The sequence below is a fragment of the Ornithorhynchus anatinus genome, chromosome 1 (genome assembly GCF_004115215.2).
Source record: "Ornithorhynchus anatinus isolate Pmale09 chromosome 1, mOrnAna1.pri.v4, whole genome shotgun sequence".
NCBI lineage: Eukaryota > Metazoa > Chordata > Mammalia > Monotremata > Ornithorhynchidae > Ornithorhynchus > Ornithorhynchus anatinus.
The window spans coordinates 31,156,195-31,173,331 of record NC_041728.1 but is presented as its reverse complement, the minus strand read 5'-3'; the positions used below and the strand labels follow the sequence as shown (position 1 = coordinate 31,173,331).

The 17,137-nt window shown below is 45.9% G+C and overlaps 1 protein-coding gene across 1 annotated transcript in view; it reads right to left on the bottom strand.

The window, feature by feature from the left end:
- The window catches only part of PALS1 (protein associated with LIN7 1, MAGUK family member), a 120,967-nt gene that overhangs the window by 55,058 nt on the left and 48,772 nt on the right, over nucleotides 1–17,137 (bottom strand). Inside the window, 1 exon segment of the mRNA XM_029062017.1 lies at nucleotides 7,646–7,854. Coding sequence (XP_028917850.1) covers nucleotides 7,646–7,854 — 209 coding nt within the window.

The following is a 17,137-nucleotide window of genomic DNA, read 5'->3' as shown; positions in this document are numbered from 1 at the left end:
GACAGTGGGGCAGGTAAACTCACTTTATGCCATTTTCGGGTACGGCGCACTAAGCAAGAGGTAGGAAATCCCAGCTGGAGATGAAGATTTGGGAGCTATCGCAAAGAGTTGGTAGTCCAAGACCTTGTATCCACCCCAGCGCTTAGAACAGTGCTTGGCACATAGTAAGCACTGAACAGACACCAACCTTATTAAAATGGCACAACCTGGTAGAAAGGGCACGGAACTGGAAATCGGAAGACCTGGGTTCTAGTCCCAGCTCAGCCACTTTGGTCAAGTCGTTAATTTCTCTGTGCCTCAGTTTCCTCCTCTATAAAATGGGAATTAAATACCCCCAAACGACAACTATAATAACAATAGTTGTGGCATTTGCTAGGTGTTTACTGTGGGCCAAGCATTGTACTAAGCGCTGGGGTAGATACACGATAATCAGATCCCACTGGAGGCTCGCAGTCCAAATAGGAGCGAGAACAGATCTTTGACTATCTGTTCTCCCTCCGCCCTGGCTTTGTGAGCCCCTTGTGAGACAGGGACGGTGCTTGAGTATGACTGTATTGTTATCTTCCCCAGCTCTTCCCTCAGAGAGCTAAGAATTGGGCACATTGCCAGCACTTATCAAAATTATTGTTATTACTATTATTATATAAGAGTATAAAGTGAAACTTTATGGGGAACCAACAATTAAAGGGTGAGGAAAGAAAGAAGCCATGTGGTCTAACGGATAGAGCACAGGCTGGGGAGTCGGAAGGACCCGGGTACTAAGCCCAGCTCCATCACATGTCTGCAGTGTGACCCTGGACATGTCATTTCACTTCTCTGGGCCTCAATTACTTCATCTGTTAGTGTGGTCTAGTGGCTAGAGCAAGGACCTGGGAATCAGAAAGCCCTGGGGTCTAACCCCAACTCTGCTCCGTGTCTGCTTTGTGAACTTGGACAAGTCACTTAACTTCTCTGTGCCTCAGTTACCTCATCTGTAAAGTGGGGATTAAGAGTGTGAGGTGGGACAGGGACTGTGTCCTACCTGATTTCGTGGAGAACTCATTCGCTCCCATGGCTTCAACTATTACTTGGATGCGGATGATACCCAAATCTACACCTCCGACTCTGATCTCTCTCCCTCTCTGCCGTCTTGCATTTCCTCTTGCCTTCGAGACATCTCTACCTGGACGTCCTCCCGTCACCTCAACCTTACCACGTCCAAAACGGAACTCCTTACCTTCCCACCCAAACCCTGTCCGCCCCGACTTTCCCATCGCTGTAGATGGGACCACCATCCTTCCCGTCTCACAAGCCCACGTGGGACAACCTGATCACCTTGTATCTACCCCAGAGCTTAGAACAGTGCTTGGTATGTAGTCAGTGCTTAACAAATACCATCATTATTATTAGTGGTATTAGCAGGGCGATAATAATAATAAAATATATATATCATTAGTATTAGAGGAGCCAAGGGTGAGGTTTTGAGTTTTAGTGGGAGAGAAGTGAGGATAAGTAGTGGGGAAAGGTTATTAAGTAAGACGATGAGGAGATTCTGCTCGATGCAGAGATGAATGGGTAACCACTGGAGGCATTTGAGGGGTTGGGAGATATGTGTAGAATTACTTTTTTTTTTTTTTTTTAGAAAAAAATGATACGGACAGCAGAGTAAAGTATGGATTGGAGGGGAGAGGCTGGAGGCAGGGTAGTCAGCTAGGCGGCTGATGTAGCAATTGAAAACAAGTGCCTGGGCCAACATGGTAGCAATTTGGATGGAGAGGGAGGGGTGGATTCTAGCGAGATTAAGGTAGACCTGACAGGATTTGACAATATTCAGGTTGCAGGAGAGCCACGGATCAAGGATACCTCATCTATCTCACTGCCGAACTACGGCCCACATCCCGCCTCTGGCCCGGAATGTCCTCTTCACATCCCACAGTGATTCTCCCCGCTTTCAAAGCCTAATCGAAGGCACACCTCTTCCAAGAGGCCTTCCCTGACTAAGCCCTCAATTCCCCTTTCCCCACTCCCTTCTGCATTCCCTTGATTTGCTCCCTTAACTCACCCCTCCCTCAGCCCCACAGCACTTATGTACACATTTGTAATTTATTTATGTATATTAATGCCTGCGTCCCCCTCGACTGTGAGTTTGTTGTGGGCAGGGGGTGTACCTACCAACTCTCTTGTATTGTACTCTCTTAAGCACTCAGTACAGTGTTCTGCACACAGTAGGAGCTCAATAAACACGACTGACATTAATATCAAGGTTGCAGGCTTAAGGGACAAAGAGGATGGTGCTGTTATCAACAGTGTTGGAAAAGCTGGTGGGAAGGAAAGGGAAGATGAGGAGCTTAGTGTTGGACATGCTAGAAAGCCTTGAAGGAGGAATGTTTAATATGGCAAGAATCGAATAAATGTGGGAAACAAGTTAAACCATCCAGGAGAAAAAGATTAAGATTCTTAAAGCACCTTGATGTGTTCTGAGGTGAAAGTGGGACAGCCAAGTAGAGACAAGTTAAACCAACCAGGATAGAAAGAAAAGATTCTTAAAGCATCTTGAAGAGTTTTGAGGTGAAAGTGGGACATCCAAGTAGAGTCAAGGTAAACCATCCAGGATAGAAAGAAAAGATTCTTCAAGCATCTTGAAGAGTTTTGAGGTGAAAGTGGGACATCCAAGTGGAGACGTCCTGAAAATAGATGGAAATGTGAGACTTCGGAGAAGGGGAGGGGTCAGACCTGGAGAGGGAGGTTTGGGAGTCATCTAAGAAACGATAGTTGAAGATATGTTTTCCATCCAGAGTTAGGGGATGGGAGACTGAGAAGGAACAAGCGAACGAGACAGAAGGAGAAGGCAGAGGGGTAGGAGAACCAAGAGAGGATAGGATAGAGGATAGGCGGTGGTCCTCCGTTATCTAAGGCTGCTGAGATGTGATGGAGAATTAGTCGGGGTTGGGGAGGGGATGGCAGCTGGATTGCAGGGGGACAAGGAGGGAGTTGTAGACGAGGAGGTAGAGTCGGGGAAGGAAACCGCTCGTTAAGGCAGTTTGGACAGGAATGATAAAAGAGAGAGGGGCCGATCACTGGAGGGTGCAGTGAGATTGGGGAAGAGGTTTTTTCTTTTAGGATAAGGAATGTGTTAGCTTGTTTGAAAGTGGAGGGGAAGGAACCAGCTAAGAGTGAGTGGTTGAAGATGGTGGAAAGAGAGGCGGGCCAAGTATGAAGGGATGGCTTTAGAGGGGGAGGGGGAGGGGGTAGATTTCGGAAAGAGGCGGGAGATCTTGTCTTGAGAGATGCCTAGAAGGATGACAGGGTGGATGAGAAAGCAGAAAGGGAATGGACCTGGAACTGGGATGGGGACGGAGGGATTTTTCAGGAGTTTACGCCTGATGGGTGTCAATTCTGTTCAAGTAGGTAGCAGGGCAAGAGATGCGGAGCCTGGGGAACTGGGGAGGGCTGTCTAAGGAAGGAGTTAAAAGGTAGAAAGAGTTGACATGAGCAATGGACATGGGAGTCAGTGCCAGAGAAGCACGGTGGCTGGGTAAAGGAGAGTGGCAGGGTTACAGGGGAGTTACAGCACGGGCCTCGGAGTCAGAGGACCTGGGTTCTAACCCCAGTTCTGCCACGTACCTGCTGTGTGACCTTAGGCAAGTCACCTAACTTCTCTGTGCCTCAGTTCCCTCATCTGCAAAATGGAGATTCAATACCTGTTCTCCCTCCTACTTATTCATTCAATTCATTCAATAGTATTTATTGAGCGCTTACTATGTGCAGAGCACTGTACTAAGCGCTTGGGATGAACAAGTCGGCAACAGATAGAGACAGTCCCTGCCGTTTGACGGGCTTACGGTCTAATCGGGGGAGACGGACAGACGAGAACAATGGCGATAAACAGCGTCAAGGGGAAGAACATCTCGCAAAAACCGATGGCAACTAAATAGAATCGAGGCGATGTACAATTCATTAACAAAATAAATAGGGTGACGAAAATATATACAGTTGAGCGGACGAGTACAGTGCCGTGGGGATGGGAAGGGAGAGGTGGAGGAGCAGCGGGAAAAGGGGAAAATGAGGCTTTAGCTGCGGAGAGGTAAAGGGGGGATGGCAGAGGGAGTAGAGGGGGAAGAGGAGCTCAGTCTGGGAACGCCTCTTGGAGGAGGTGATTTTTAAGTAGGGTTTTGAAGAGGGAAAGAGAATCAGTTTGGCGGAGGTGAGGAAGGAGGGCGTTCCGGGACCGCGGGAGGACGTGACCCGGGGGTCGACGGCGGGATAGGCGAGACCGAGGGACGGTGAGGAGGTGGGCGGCGGAGGAGTGGAGCGTGCGGGGTGGGCAGTAGAAAGAGAGAAGGGAGGAGAGGTAGGAAGGGGCAAGGTGATGGACAGCCTTGAAGCCTAGAGTGAGACCGTGACCGTGAGCCCATGTGACACCTGCTCAACCTGTGTCTACCCCAACACTTAGTACAGCGCTTGGCCCATAGTGGCGCCTAACAAATACTGCCATTATTATTATGGCTATTAGGCCTAGGGGAGGGAAGATGGGCCTGGGAATCAGGAAATCTGGGCCGTCATCTCAGCTCTAGCACTGAGCTGCTGTGGAAAAAAATGCAAGTCACGACTTCTCTGTGCCTCGATTAGTTAATCTGTAAAGTAGGGATTATTAAATACTTGTTTTCCCTCCCCTAGACTTGCAAGCCCCCTGTGGGACAGGGATGGTGTACAGCTGATTACCCTGCACCCAGCCCAGTGCTTAGTGCAGTAATTGGTGCATAGTAATTACTTGGCAAATACCACAATTATTAATTGACACCCCCCAAATTCCCATCTTTCATCCATCCTTCACCCTTACTGCTACATAAATTTTCATAAATTTACACCAATCTCAAAATTGCTAAAACACAACTCGCTTCAACTTTAAAAGCAAACCTCAAGAGACACTGCATTCCCTGGCATTTTTTAAGTGTCTACTATGTTCCAGACCCTGTACTGATCTCCCACCTTGCTGATCACCCCGACATCACTTTAGCATTCCCATGCACACCTGCTTATTCTCCATCTTGTAAATTCGATTTTCATCATTTTTAGCTATATTTTTGCTCGGTTGGAAACCTAGCCGTTTGAGGCTACCTTCCCCCACTAGACTGTAAACTCGTCAAGGGCAGGGATGGAGTCTTTTACTTCGTTACCCTCATCATCCTTAATGGGACTGGAGCGCTTTCCAGGTGCTAAGCGCTTGCTCTGCTATTGACTCCGCACCCAACGGGCATTCGATAAAAGCCGATGCTAAAAGCAAGAGGTTGGCTCAGACCTTCTTGAGGTCTCACAGTTTATGATTCGATGCTTTACACTCATCTTGACAGCTTGAACTGTCTGTACTGATGGGCTTCTTCCAGTGTTCTTCTGTGCTCAAAGTTATGATCGGCCCTGGCCCTAACATCAAATGTTCTTAAGAGGTCAACAGGCAGACATATTATCCTAATTCGAGCCGCAACCTTTGTCCTGTTTATCTGAATTTAACATCGATTGAATTGCGCTTCACGGTAAACTTCTATTTTTAAACTACAAGAGGTTTGAGTTCATCTCTAAATTCCCTAAACCTGTTTAGTTTGGCAGCCTTTTAAGTAAGCTTCCTTTTTTAAAAAAAGATAGTTAAAATGCTAATCTTTCCCACTTTTCAACTTATAAACCAATGCTTTCCTCCCAGTGGTATTTTGGTGAAAATGTTAAAAACCGGTGCAGTCACTCAACCTTCCTTTATCAATTTAATTACCTATCTTATGAAACGTGGTGCTCCTTTTATAATACATAGGATCACAAATTAGGGTAAATTAGTATTTCCAGCCCCTCAAGGCAAGTGAAATGAAATTAAATCACAATAAGAAAATCTCAAAGATAACCAAAAAGAACACCTTTATGAGGAACAATCACCAACAACGTGGGGAAGTTCTGGATCACGAGTAAGGACACTTTCCTTCAGTGTCATTCATGGGTTTGCCTTAGTATGCAAGCAGGGTTTTAGGGATCATGTCTATTTACTCTACTGAACTTCCCCCAAATGCTCAGTTCAGTGCTCTGCACACAGCAAGCACTCAATATCACTGTCTGATATCATATCGATAATTCCCGGACTTCCAAAACTATTTATTTGCCTCGATCTATAGACAGAGAAGTTATTCATTAAACATACATTTGTAAGGCACCTTGGAAAAACAACAACGGAAAAAAAACCCCAATCCACGTTGTCGGTTTAATTCTAAAGAGACTGACGGTGACAGGAATATTATTTACAGGAATATTATTTCCTTAGAAAAGACCCAGCCTCATTTGAGCACAGTTTCATCTGGGCAGCATTTTTACGGACATCGGACCCAGAATGGGATACATTTAGAGGGGGAGAGTTGGATAAACCTGAATAGGGGAAAATGCTGAAAATATGAAAAGTTAACATTCTAAAATGCTTAAACGCACCTCTAGACAGGGATGAACTATTTTTTTTTCTTTTATCAAAATGTAATGGAACATTTCAGCGACAATATTTCAACTGCAAGTTGATGTTCTGCAATGACTGATCACTGGAGAAATACAAATTTTTCCAGTCTTCTGGTTTGAGTTGACCTTTAATAAAAGTCCTGCTAGCAAAAATCATTCATTCGCTCACCAAGGAGGTCAGGGGCGGCTGGCATAATTAAGATAGGGTAAGGTTTCTGTTGATGGGAAAACTTTCCACTTTCCCAAACCATTATTTTCATCTTTAACTGATTTCGCAACCTAAGGAAGCTTTAAAAGCAGAAAAAAAAATTTAAAAGAAAGGTCTCCACAAAATGCCAAGTTCTCTTAAACACTGGGAATTGAGGTGCTGGTTGTTCTTTTCGAGCGTACGAAGCCAAGAACTGTGATCGCATACATCAAAACTAGAATCTCCACTTTAATATGCTTGTCACATTTTACTCAACATAAACGAAGGTTCACGTCCACAAGATGGCCCGAGAAAATTCCATCTTGCTGCGAGAGTTTACAATGAAAAGATCCCGATGTTGTTGGATGTGAAAACTGGTGCTGAATCACACAAGCCCTGCCCAATTTTGTCGTTCTGTTTAGAGACGGTCGACAACCACGAGGAAAGGTTTCCTTCAACAAGGCAGATAAGCTAGGTCTAATTGAGAGCATCCTAAATAAATGATCGAGAGCAGTTTATCGTACATACAAAACTAATTTTTCCTCAGAGAGAAAGACACGGTTTCCTTCAGCTTAAAATTCTCAAGCAAACAGATCTCTCTTCAGGAAGTGAAGATGGCTGAAAACTATTTATCCCCAGAATTTATTACACGTCATTAATAGACAAATCTCTCACTGAACTCATACATTAGAGCATTCAAAATCAGTGCCGTCTTGCTGTCCTTCAACTTCTGTCCGTTAATATCAATTGTGTGTCACCACGTAACCGAGCTTCTACTCGGTGAACTAATATCACACTGATTTTCAGGGTCGGGTTGAAGAATGGTGGCTCAATCGGGTACAGCAGCAGACGGTCTGAGCCTCTGCAGTCTAAATCTGATCACGAAGAGTTCATCCCAACCGACACCGATTAGCGAGTGTCAAAAGAGAATTTCCAGTGATAACTCTGCAGCTGTAAAACTACGCTGATGCCTGGCGGTGAGAGTGGGAGAATACGTACCTCTTGTGCAAGCTCTTTGGCGTTGGCGAGAAGAGGAAATGGCGGACTGGCTTTGTTCATGTGTACGGTGACGGCATTGTGGATCTTGAACGCATTCAGGAAGTCGGTATTTTGGACAAGTTGTAAAAGTAGAGAGATGTCCTCCTGGCTCTGCGAGTCTACCAGAGTGTGCTGGATATGTTTAAGCGAAGAAAATAAGTCTTCCACTTCTGGAGAGGGAGGGGGAAAAAACAGTGTCAGGCATTCGATAAATTCTGTTATAAGGTCTGCTCATATCTGCACGACTGATACTAGGGTGGAGCACAGAGAAATGCTAAAGTTGTTATTTTGTCAGGGAGAGAGTAACTCTTTCGGGAAATGGGATCAAAATCAAATCATTTGCTAAACAAGATTTAAAGAGCGTGTTGATGCACTTCACAGAGCCCTTGTCAAGCCCACACTTCAGTCAAATGATATTACTGAATTCCGTAGATGTGATTTTCACATTACAATCTAACTTTACTACAGGTGGCTAATTTTCCAAACTGTCAAAGTTGCTTGTATTGAACCATATCTGGAAACTGTTCTACTCGCCAATTATTTTCCAACTCCGCTTTTTTCTGCCTTGGCACCATATTGTTATTTGTGAGAATGTTTCACGGCTCAAAAACAATTCATTTCTACTTCTTTGTTCAATAACCTTTTCATTCTGAGCGGCCACTTTTCACCCAATTTCTTTCAGTTACTGAAAGATACTGCCACTTACTAGTTCTAGAAATCTTAAATCTGTTACCTACAGAAAAGAGATGTATCAAGCTCAATTTATTTAAAACTCAACTCGTCATTTCCCCCTCACTTTCCCATCACAGGAGACACCACCACCATCCGCCCCATCTCTCAAGCCCACAACTTTGGCAATATCCTTGACTCCTCCTTTCGACCTCCACGATCAGCCTGTCACCAAATCCCACTGGTTATTCCTCGTCAACATTTTCGAGGATCTGTGTCTTCCTCTCCAAAACGGCAACCACGCTGGTCCAGGCATGTGTCATGTCTCGCCTCCACTACTGTATCAGCCTCCCTGCTCATCTCCCCTCTCCAACCTTTTTTATGGTATTTGCTAAGTACTTACTAAATGTGAGGCACTGTTCTATGTGCTGGGGTAGATGCTAGGTTGGAGACAATCCCTGTCCCACGGGGGGCTCACAGACTTAATCCCCATTTTACATATGAGGTAACTGAGGCCCAAAGTAGTGAAATGACTTTTCCAAGGTCACACAACAGACAAGTGGTGGAGCCGGGTCCTACCGACTCCCAGGCCCGTGCTCTTCCCACCGGGCCGCCCTGCTTCTCAACTTCATTCCACGGACGACTCTTCTGAAACATTATACTGCACAATCGTCTCCCCGCTCCTCAAAAACCTCCAAGAGTTGCCCACCCCTGTCTGCATCAAGCCTTAAGGCACTCAGTCAGTGGCACTGATTATTGTTATTCTTACAGCATTTATTAAGTACTTATTATTTGTCAAGCAGTGTTGTATACCCTGGGGTAGATCAATCAGTGGCAATTACTGAGTGCTCACTGTGTGCAGAACACTGCATTAAACACTTGGGAGAGTTCAGTACAGTAAATTGGGTCTCTCCTTCCCTCTTATCCACTCTCTTCTCCAATTACACCCCAGTTTGCAATCTTTATTCCTCTCGAGATAAAATATGTCTATTTTTTCTCTCCTACTACTGATCTCTTGCTCACACCCCCTCCTCTACCTGAAACTCCCTTGTCTCTCTTGAATATGAAAGAGAACTCTCCCCATCTTCAAAGCCAAAGATCACATCTCCAGGAGACCTTCCCTGGGTAATCTCTAATCTCAGCACTTTACATCTTCCAATTATGCTTCAGCCCCTCCCAAACTAAAAAAAAATGACCATAACCCCATTTAGAATTTATCTTCATATCTTATAAATTCTATTACTTCCCCTATCTGGAATTTGTCTGTCTCCCCCACCAGACTACAAGCTCCTTAATGGCAGCGATCTCCTTTTCAACCTCTTTTATACTCTCTCACACAATTAGTACAATTCTGTGCACAGAGATGGCCCTCAACAAATAATACTGATCTGTGGATCGATCGACAGGTGAAATGCTAAGAAGTCACAGTCTGTGGGCGCGTGGCCGGGGTTAGGTCTGAGCCATCAGAGAGCAGCGAGAACGGAGACGAATTAAAAGAAAAAATAACAATGTATATCCTTAAATATAGCCGTACGTGCTCTGTCAGAATAAAGAGTATTCACATAAATTCTTGCTCTCTCTCAAGTAACGGTCAGGCTGTTGAATGAAAAGGCACTGAGAAAAACTTAAACAGGAAATGAAGCATGCAAAGTTGTTTTTTTTTTTAATTTAAAAGAAACACCAGGGAGCAATATATTTGCTACTTTTAATTTTGTGCATATATATCTATCTAGATAGCTAGATATATATCTATATATATATATAAAGAGAGAGAGAGAGATGTAAAATCACGTCTGATAGATTCTTAACTAACAGGGAGCTTTAGCTGAAGTCCACAGCCAACAGAAACAGGTTTGGTAAAATAGTAAAAATCTGCTATGGGTTATAAATCCATCTACAGTGTATGATGTGGAGGAATAACTCATTTCTTATGTTTTGGGTGGGAAATTATCTTCCTAGATGGAGAATTCAAGTTAATTAAGAAACAAAAACATCGCCACAACATATTCACTAGCTTTTCAGTTGACTGGGACAAGATACATTTCAACCAGGAGTGGAAATAAACCAGGATGGGCTGGAGCTCACTGCTGGTAAAGGAGAGAGAACTGGAAGAGCGGGGCCTAGTACGAGAATCAGTTCCGAGATGGCGCCGGCCATATCAGTTGATGTGTGGGGGTTGGAGGGGAGGGCACCCCCCCGACTGGGGGGCACTTCAGACCCTAATCAGGGCCACCTCCCGCCTCTGCGCCACACCCCAGGGAGCGGTCCGGCTCTCCGGGTGAGCTAGCCCAGTGGGACCAGTTGGCCTGTGGGACGTCCCGGGGTGAGCCACAAGAATGGGGCAGGGAGCTCTAGATGCCTGCGGCTCCACAAGGGCCAGCCCCCCCTTCTTTCCCCACCTCCCCGTTCTTGGCTCCGCCATTCCATTGGCCAATACCTGCCGCACCCGATCCAGGTTTATTAAACTCTTCTTGCTCCCCTCAAAGCGATAGGGGGTTTGTGTCCCCCAGAAAAGCACTTCTTCAAGATGCTCCAGGGCCTTTCTCCAGCCCTCTCTGGGGGCCCCACCCCCCCAGATAGTGGACTGACTCCTAAGCCATTCCCTCCCCCTTTTCTCTCCCTCCCTCCTTCCCTCCTTCCACGGGACACCCTATGCTGCTGTGACATTCTGCTTACCTATTTCTACTTTTTTTGTTTTTACTTTCACCTGTTTCTACCACATATTCAGAGAGGCTTCCAAGACTACAAGGACTGGAAAGGAGCAACACTTTGGGAAACTTTTTTAAAACCCATCAGCAAAATAACAAGCACTAAATTCCCCATTTCTCATATTCAGAGTCCGCCATCCAGGTAAGAGGGCAAAACTAATGACTTCTTAAATCCATGAGTAAAAACGTCCCGTAGATTGATTTTCTTTCTCTACTAGCCTCTACTGTCTTCCTCCTCTCCAGTGTTTTTTCTCACTTCGCTTTATTCTTTTTTAGCAATTAACCTGCCTCCTTTTAGGGTTTCTCACCGGGCAAAGTGGGAAGCCACTTCTCAGGCTGTAATTGAGGATTTCACCCTTCAAATCCTCTCAGAAGATTTCTGGATTATCCTCGGGCCGGCAACTCGGGTCACCTGCATTAGCCTCCCGTTCGGTCATTTCCCCACGGGTCCCTGTTTGCGTCAAGCCGAGGCTTTACTGAAGCAGAAGCGCTGACCGATGTTGCAAGGATCAAGGTTATTTAACAGGTCTAAAGAAAGCGGTTTCAATAGAAGCCCCACTGACTAAAGGACTTTGAGAGACAACAAATTCACGTGAAAATGAAAACCAGGCTTGCTTGAAATCCACTTTTACTGGCTCATAAACTGTATTTCCTATTCCTAGGGTAAAACCCCGACCGCAGGCATAATAAGAAAAAGCTGAGCTCAAAGATCTCTTTGAAAGAAAGGGATTTTCCTAGCCCACATCTAACCCGTCTGGACGGCTTTCAAAACGCGGATATTCTTCTGAACAACTCGCTTCACCCAACGAAATCACAATTCACATTTTCAATCCTTAAGAAGTGTAGTATCTACTCACAGGGAACTCGTGGGGGGTGGGGCTGCCATCGGAAAACTGACGGCTCCTTCTCGCAAAGAATCGAGCATTTCTCCCATCCCTCCCCGCGCAGGAATACGGCTGCCGCTGGGCCGCCCGGCTTGGGAAATGGCACCGCGGACAACTTGGAGCGCTCCCAAGGACGCGCTGTGGGTTTTAATCAAAAAGCCGATGGAAGACAACAAAATTGCAGGGGGAGGAACTCCTGGGGTAGCTCGAGATGCTGGCCCATTAATAAAAGAAAAGAAAAGAAAAAACAGCTGATGCCCCGGCTCATTTTTAATTGGAAGTTTAAACTGCATTTATCCGGAAAGAATGCGGTTGAGCGGGCCTTACAAAAACTCACACGACTTGGGCCAGTTCCCATGGACACCAGGGATGGAAGGGTTCCTGGCTGTGGAATTTTAAAAATCCAACCTATTAACCTCCCCCGCACTCCGCGGCTATTCCAAGTTAATTTCATTAAGACTTTTCTATCACCTGCCTCCTCGCCCCGAAATATAGAAACCGTCTCTTTGCGAGAGGCCGAATACAAATCCGCAGGTGATTTCTAATTTTGGTTTTAATGGAACACGTTCGAACTAATTAGAACGGGCAATAGGGATGATCAGAAACTGATAATGGTGTCTTCTGCTGCGGGCAATGGCAGCGCGGCTCAGTGGCAAGAGCCCGGGCTTGGGAGTCAGAGGTCATGGGTTCAAATCCCGGCTCTGCCACTTGGCAGCTGTGTGACTGTGGGCAAGTCACTTCACTTCTCTGGGCCTCAGTTACCTCATCTGGAAAATGGGGATTAACTGTGAGCCTCACATGGGACAACCTGATTACCCTGTATCTACCCCAGGGCTTAGAACGGTGCTCTGCACATAGTAAGCGCTTAACAAATACCAACATTATTATTATTATTACTAGTACTGAATGAACAACCAGGCCCTGTGGAGGAGAATATTTGGAGACTCCAAATACCAAATGCAGTAGAAACTACCCTCTAGATGGTAAGTTCCTTGTGGGCACGGAATGTGTCTACCGACTCTGTTACACTGTACTCTGCCCCCAGCGCTCAGCACAGCATTCAGGAAGCACTCAATAAACAATCAATTCACTGACAGATGACCTAGTTACAAACGGTCTTCGTTGTCCGTATTTAGAATCACTTTTAAGAAATCCAACAGTACAGTCATTTCTGCTCCAGCTGTGTTCTCAAAGAACCCCTAAGTTACTGAGAAGTTGGGTAAAGTCTCATTCAGTGGAAATCAAGTGGGACATTTTTCAACTTTCCTTTATTATTACTATCACGCCCGGCACTAGCAATTTATATTCTTTGCCACCGATTGCTATTTTGCTGAATCCAACACGGTCAAGTGGCAAACCCCGCAAAGTACTGAACATTACAGTAAGGCTGAGACAGAGAACGCTAATCGGTCAATGGTATTTACTGAGCAGCCACTGAGTGCAGAGCACTGTACTAAGTTGGTATTTGTTAAGCGCTTACTATGTGCCGAGCACTGTTCTAAGCGCTGGGGTAGACATAGGGGAATCAGGTTGTCCCACGTGGGGCTCACAGTCCTAATCCCCATTTTACAGATGAGGGAACTGAGGCACAGAGAAGTGAAGTGACTTGCCCACAGTCACACAGCCGACAAGTGGCAGAGCTGGGATTCGAACTCATGAGCCCTGACTCCAAAGTCCGTGCTCTTTCCACTGAGCCACGCTGCTTCTCCAGTGACTTGGCTAAAGTGCTTGGGAGAGTACGATATAACAACATCACACCTTGAGACACGCCCCCAACCCAACTGCTTCATAGTGCAGTATAAGATCGAGTTTCACCCAGAATCAAATCAATTCTAGCCTGTGAGCCCACTGTTGGGTAGGGATCGTTTCTATCCGTTGCCGAACTGTACTTTCCAAGAGCTTAGGACAGTGCTCTGCGCACCGTAAGCGCTCAGTAAACTCGACTGAGTGAATGAATGGCATTTACTGAGCACTTACTGTGTGCAGGGCACTGTACTAAGCGAGTTGGAAAGTACAACCGTGTTCGTAGCTGTGATCCCCGCCCATAAGAAAGTCCATCAAGTCAATCCTCGGGGAGAACTGTGTGATTTTAAAACATCAGATGCTTTAACATCCTTCTGCTGGAGGTGGGCAAGAAAACTGCCAAGAAAGAAAGGGGAAACTTCATTCCCCGTCAGGCAATATTTTACAGCAGAAAAGGGAACTGGCTGGGAGGAAAGGAGCAGTCAAGAGTTCTTTCGGACGGGAAAGCTGCGTCTTCCGCCTTTGGCCCCGGAACCAGGCCTACCATACCACATGGTAAGAAGCTTCTTTATCACCTAATCATTCCTTAAAAGGAAGGTCAAACAAAGCAGTTAGGGGCTGGATTTCTATTTGCCTGGTAACCTCTGGGTTTTATGGTCTAAATTGGAATCTCCTCACATTCCTTTCCAAATAAATTCTTCAGAATAAAATATCTCTGTGGGCAATCGCTCCTGGAAAATACTCGCAGGCAGGATCACAAAGTGCCTCACAGCTTTTCACAGGACTAACGCAGAGGGGCCATTTGATTTCACACCTCTTTTATTTCTTTGGAACGGTCCCGTTAGCGGAGGGCTGCGTGTTTTGCTTTTCATTCAGGTTATTTTAGTAAGACGTCCCAGTCTTAGAGATCTGAGCCTATCAACCTATTGCGTGAAAAATGCTCCCCAACTGCGATATATCCAAATTTAAAAATTCACAGATTATAGCAAAAATGCCTACTTGAAACATACGCCTTAATTCAGTATGTCATAGATAGGTATCAGAATGCAATTACGGAAAATGAGCTTAGAAAATTAAAAAAAAATTCCTGTACTCAAGAAAAAAACTAATTAGATAAAACTGCCACAAAACGTAGTATTCAAAATGTGATTAATATATAATTAAACAAATTTTATGGCTTTCACGAGAAAAAAGCAATGCACCAGTTGAACGAAAGAACCATTTCAATTCTGTATAAACACAGTAGCATCATAAGGTGGAAGGCAAAAAGGATCAGAGAGAGAATAAACTTAACAGTGAATCGATGGTATTTACTGAGCATCTAAACTCAAAGGCAAAAAGGATCAGAGATGAAAGATTAAAACTTGTTCTCAATACATCAGTGGTACAGATGAGGGAAATTAGGCACAGAGGAGTTAAGTAAATTGCCCTAGGTCACACAGCAGACACGTGGCGGAGCCGGGATTGGAGCCCATGACCTTCTGAATCTCAGGCCCGTGCTCTATCCGCTTCGCCATGCCGTTTCCCTAAAGACAACACCATCGTTCTTCCTGTCTCCCAAGCCCGAAACCTCGATGTTATACTCGATGACAAAGCCCACATATTCAATCCACTGCTAACTCCTGTCGGTTCAACTCTCACAACACGGCTAAAATCCATCCTTTTCTCTTCATCCAAACCGCCATCACATTCACCCAAGCACTCATCCTATCCTGCTTTGATCACTCTATCGGCCTCCCTGCTGACCTCTCCGCCCACCCTCTCTCCCCACTCCCGTCCATACTTGACTCTGCGGCGGGAATCGTTTATCTACAAAATCGTTCAGGACACGTCTCCCCTCTCCTCAAGAATCTCTAGGGGTTGCCCATCCACCTCTCCATCACACTCACCACTGGCTTTTAAGCAGTCCATCACCTTGTCCCTAGCTCACCTCGCTGCTCTCCTAATAAAACCCCAACCGCACACTTCGCCCCTCCGATGCCAAGCTAAGTACTGTACCTCAATCTCGTCTCTCTCGCCACCAACCTCCCGCCTGGAACGCCCTCCCTCTTCATATCCGACAGACAACTGCCCTCCCCACCTTCAAAGCCTTGCTGAAGGCACATCTCCTCCAAGAGGACTTCCCTAAGTTCCCATTTTCTACTTTGCCCACTCCCTCCTGTGTCACCCTGATTTGCCTCCTTCACTCACCCTTCCCTCGGCACGTAAGTACACGTCCAAAATTTATTTATTTATATTAACGTCCGTTCCCCCGCTAGGACTGTAAGCTCTTTGTGGGTAGGGGAGTCTACTAACTTTTTATATATTGTTACACTGTACTCTCCCAAGCTCTTACTAGGGTGCTGTGCATACAGTAAGCGCTCAATAAATACCACTGATCGACCTCCCTCTCGCCTCGTATCCGACAGATCACCACTCTTCCCATCTTTCTAAAATCACATGTCCCCACAAGAGGCCTTTCCTGACAGTCCCTTTGGCACTGCTTATGTATTTTGATTTTCACCCCAACCCCACCCCACTTACGTACACATCCATCTGTAATTTAATGTCTGTCTCCCTCTCTAATCTGCAAGCTCCTTGGGGGCAGAGAGCGTGTCAAAGGACTGATGCACAGGAGACTGTGCCCAGACTGCTGGGCCGTCTTACGGAAATAACCCGAATGAAAAGCAAAACACGCAGCCCTCTACTAAAGGAAACATTCAAAAGAAATAAAAGAGGTGTGAAATCAAACGGGCCCGCTGCATTAGTCCTGTGAAAGGAGAGATGGCAGGCAGAGAGGTCAGCAAGGAGGCCGATGCAGTAATAATCAAAGCAGGATAGGATAAGTGCTACTCCACTGAATTGACTGATCGCTATTTTTTGAGGGTTTACTGGGTACAGAGCACTGTACTGAGCACTTGGGAGAGTACACGCAGCAGTCGGTAGGCACGGTCCCTGGCCACGGGGACCTCACAGACTAGTGGGGCTGGTCGAACACTGACATACATTACAAGAAGGGGAAATGGCAGGGTATCGGAGAAGCAGCCTGGCGCAGTGGAAAGAGCCCGGATTTGGGAGTCAGAGGTTGTGGGTTCTAATCCCGGCTCCGCCACTTGTCAGTTGTGTGACCTTAAGTCACTTCACTGGGCCTCAGGTCCCTCATCTATAAAATGGGGATGAAGACCGTGAGCCCCACGTGGGACAACCTGATGACCTTGTATCTCCCCCAACGCTTAGAACAGTGTCTGCAACAAAGTATACGCTTCACATATATCATCATCATCATAAGTATAACTACAGTGTATGTCATAGAAATATAACTCTACCAATTTTAGAACCCCAGCAAATAGCTGGTATTGAGAGGAACGCACTCATTGGCATTATTTCTCAGCTGAAGAGGGCAACTCCAGGCCCCGCTGCAGCTTCACAAACCCATTGTCTAAAGGTCAACCCATCTGAGAGCCTTTAGT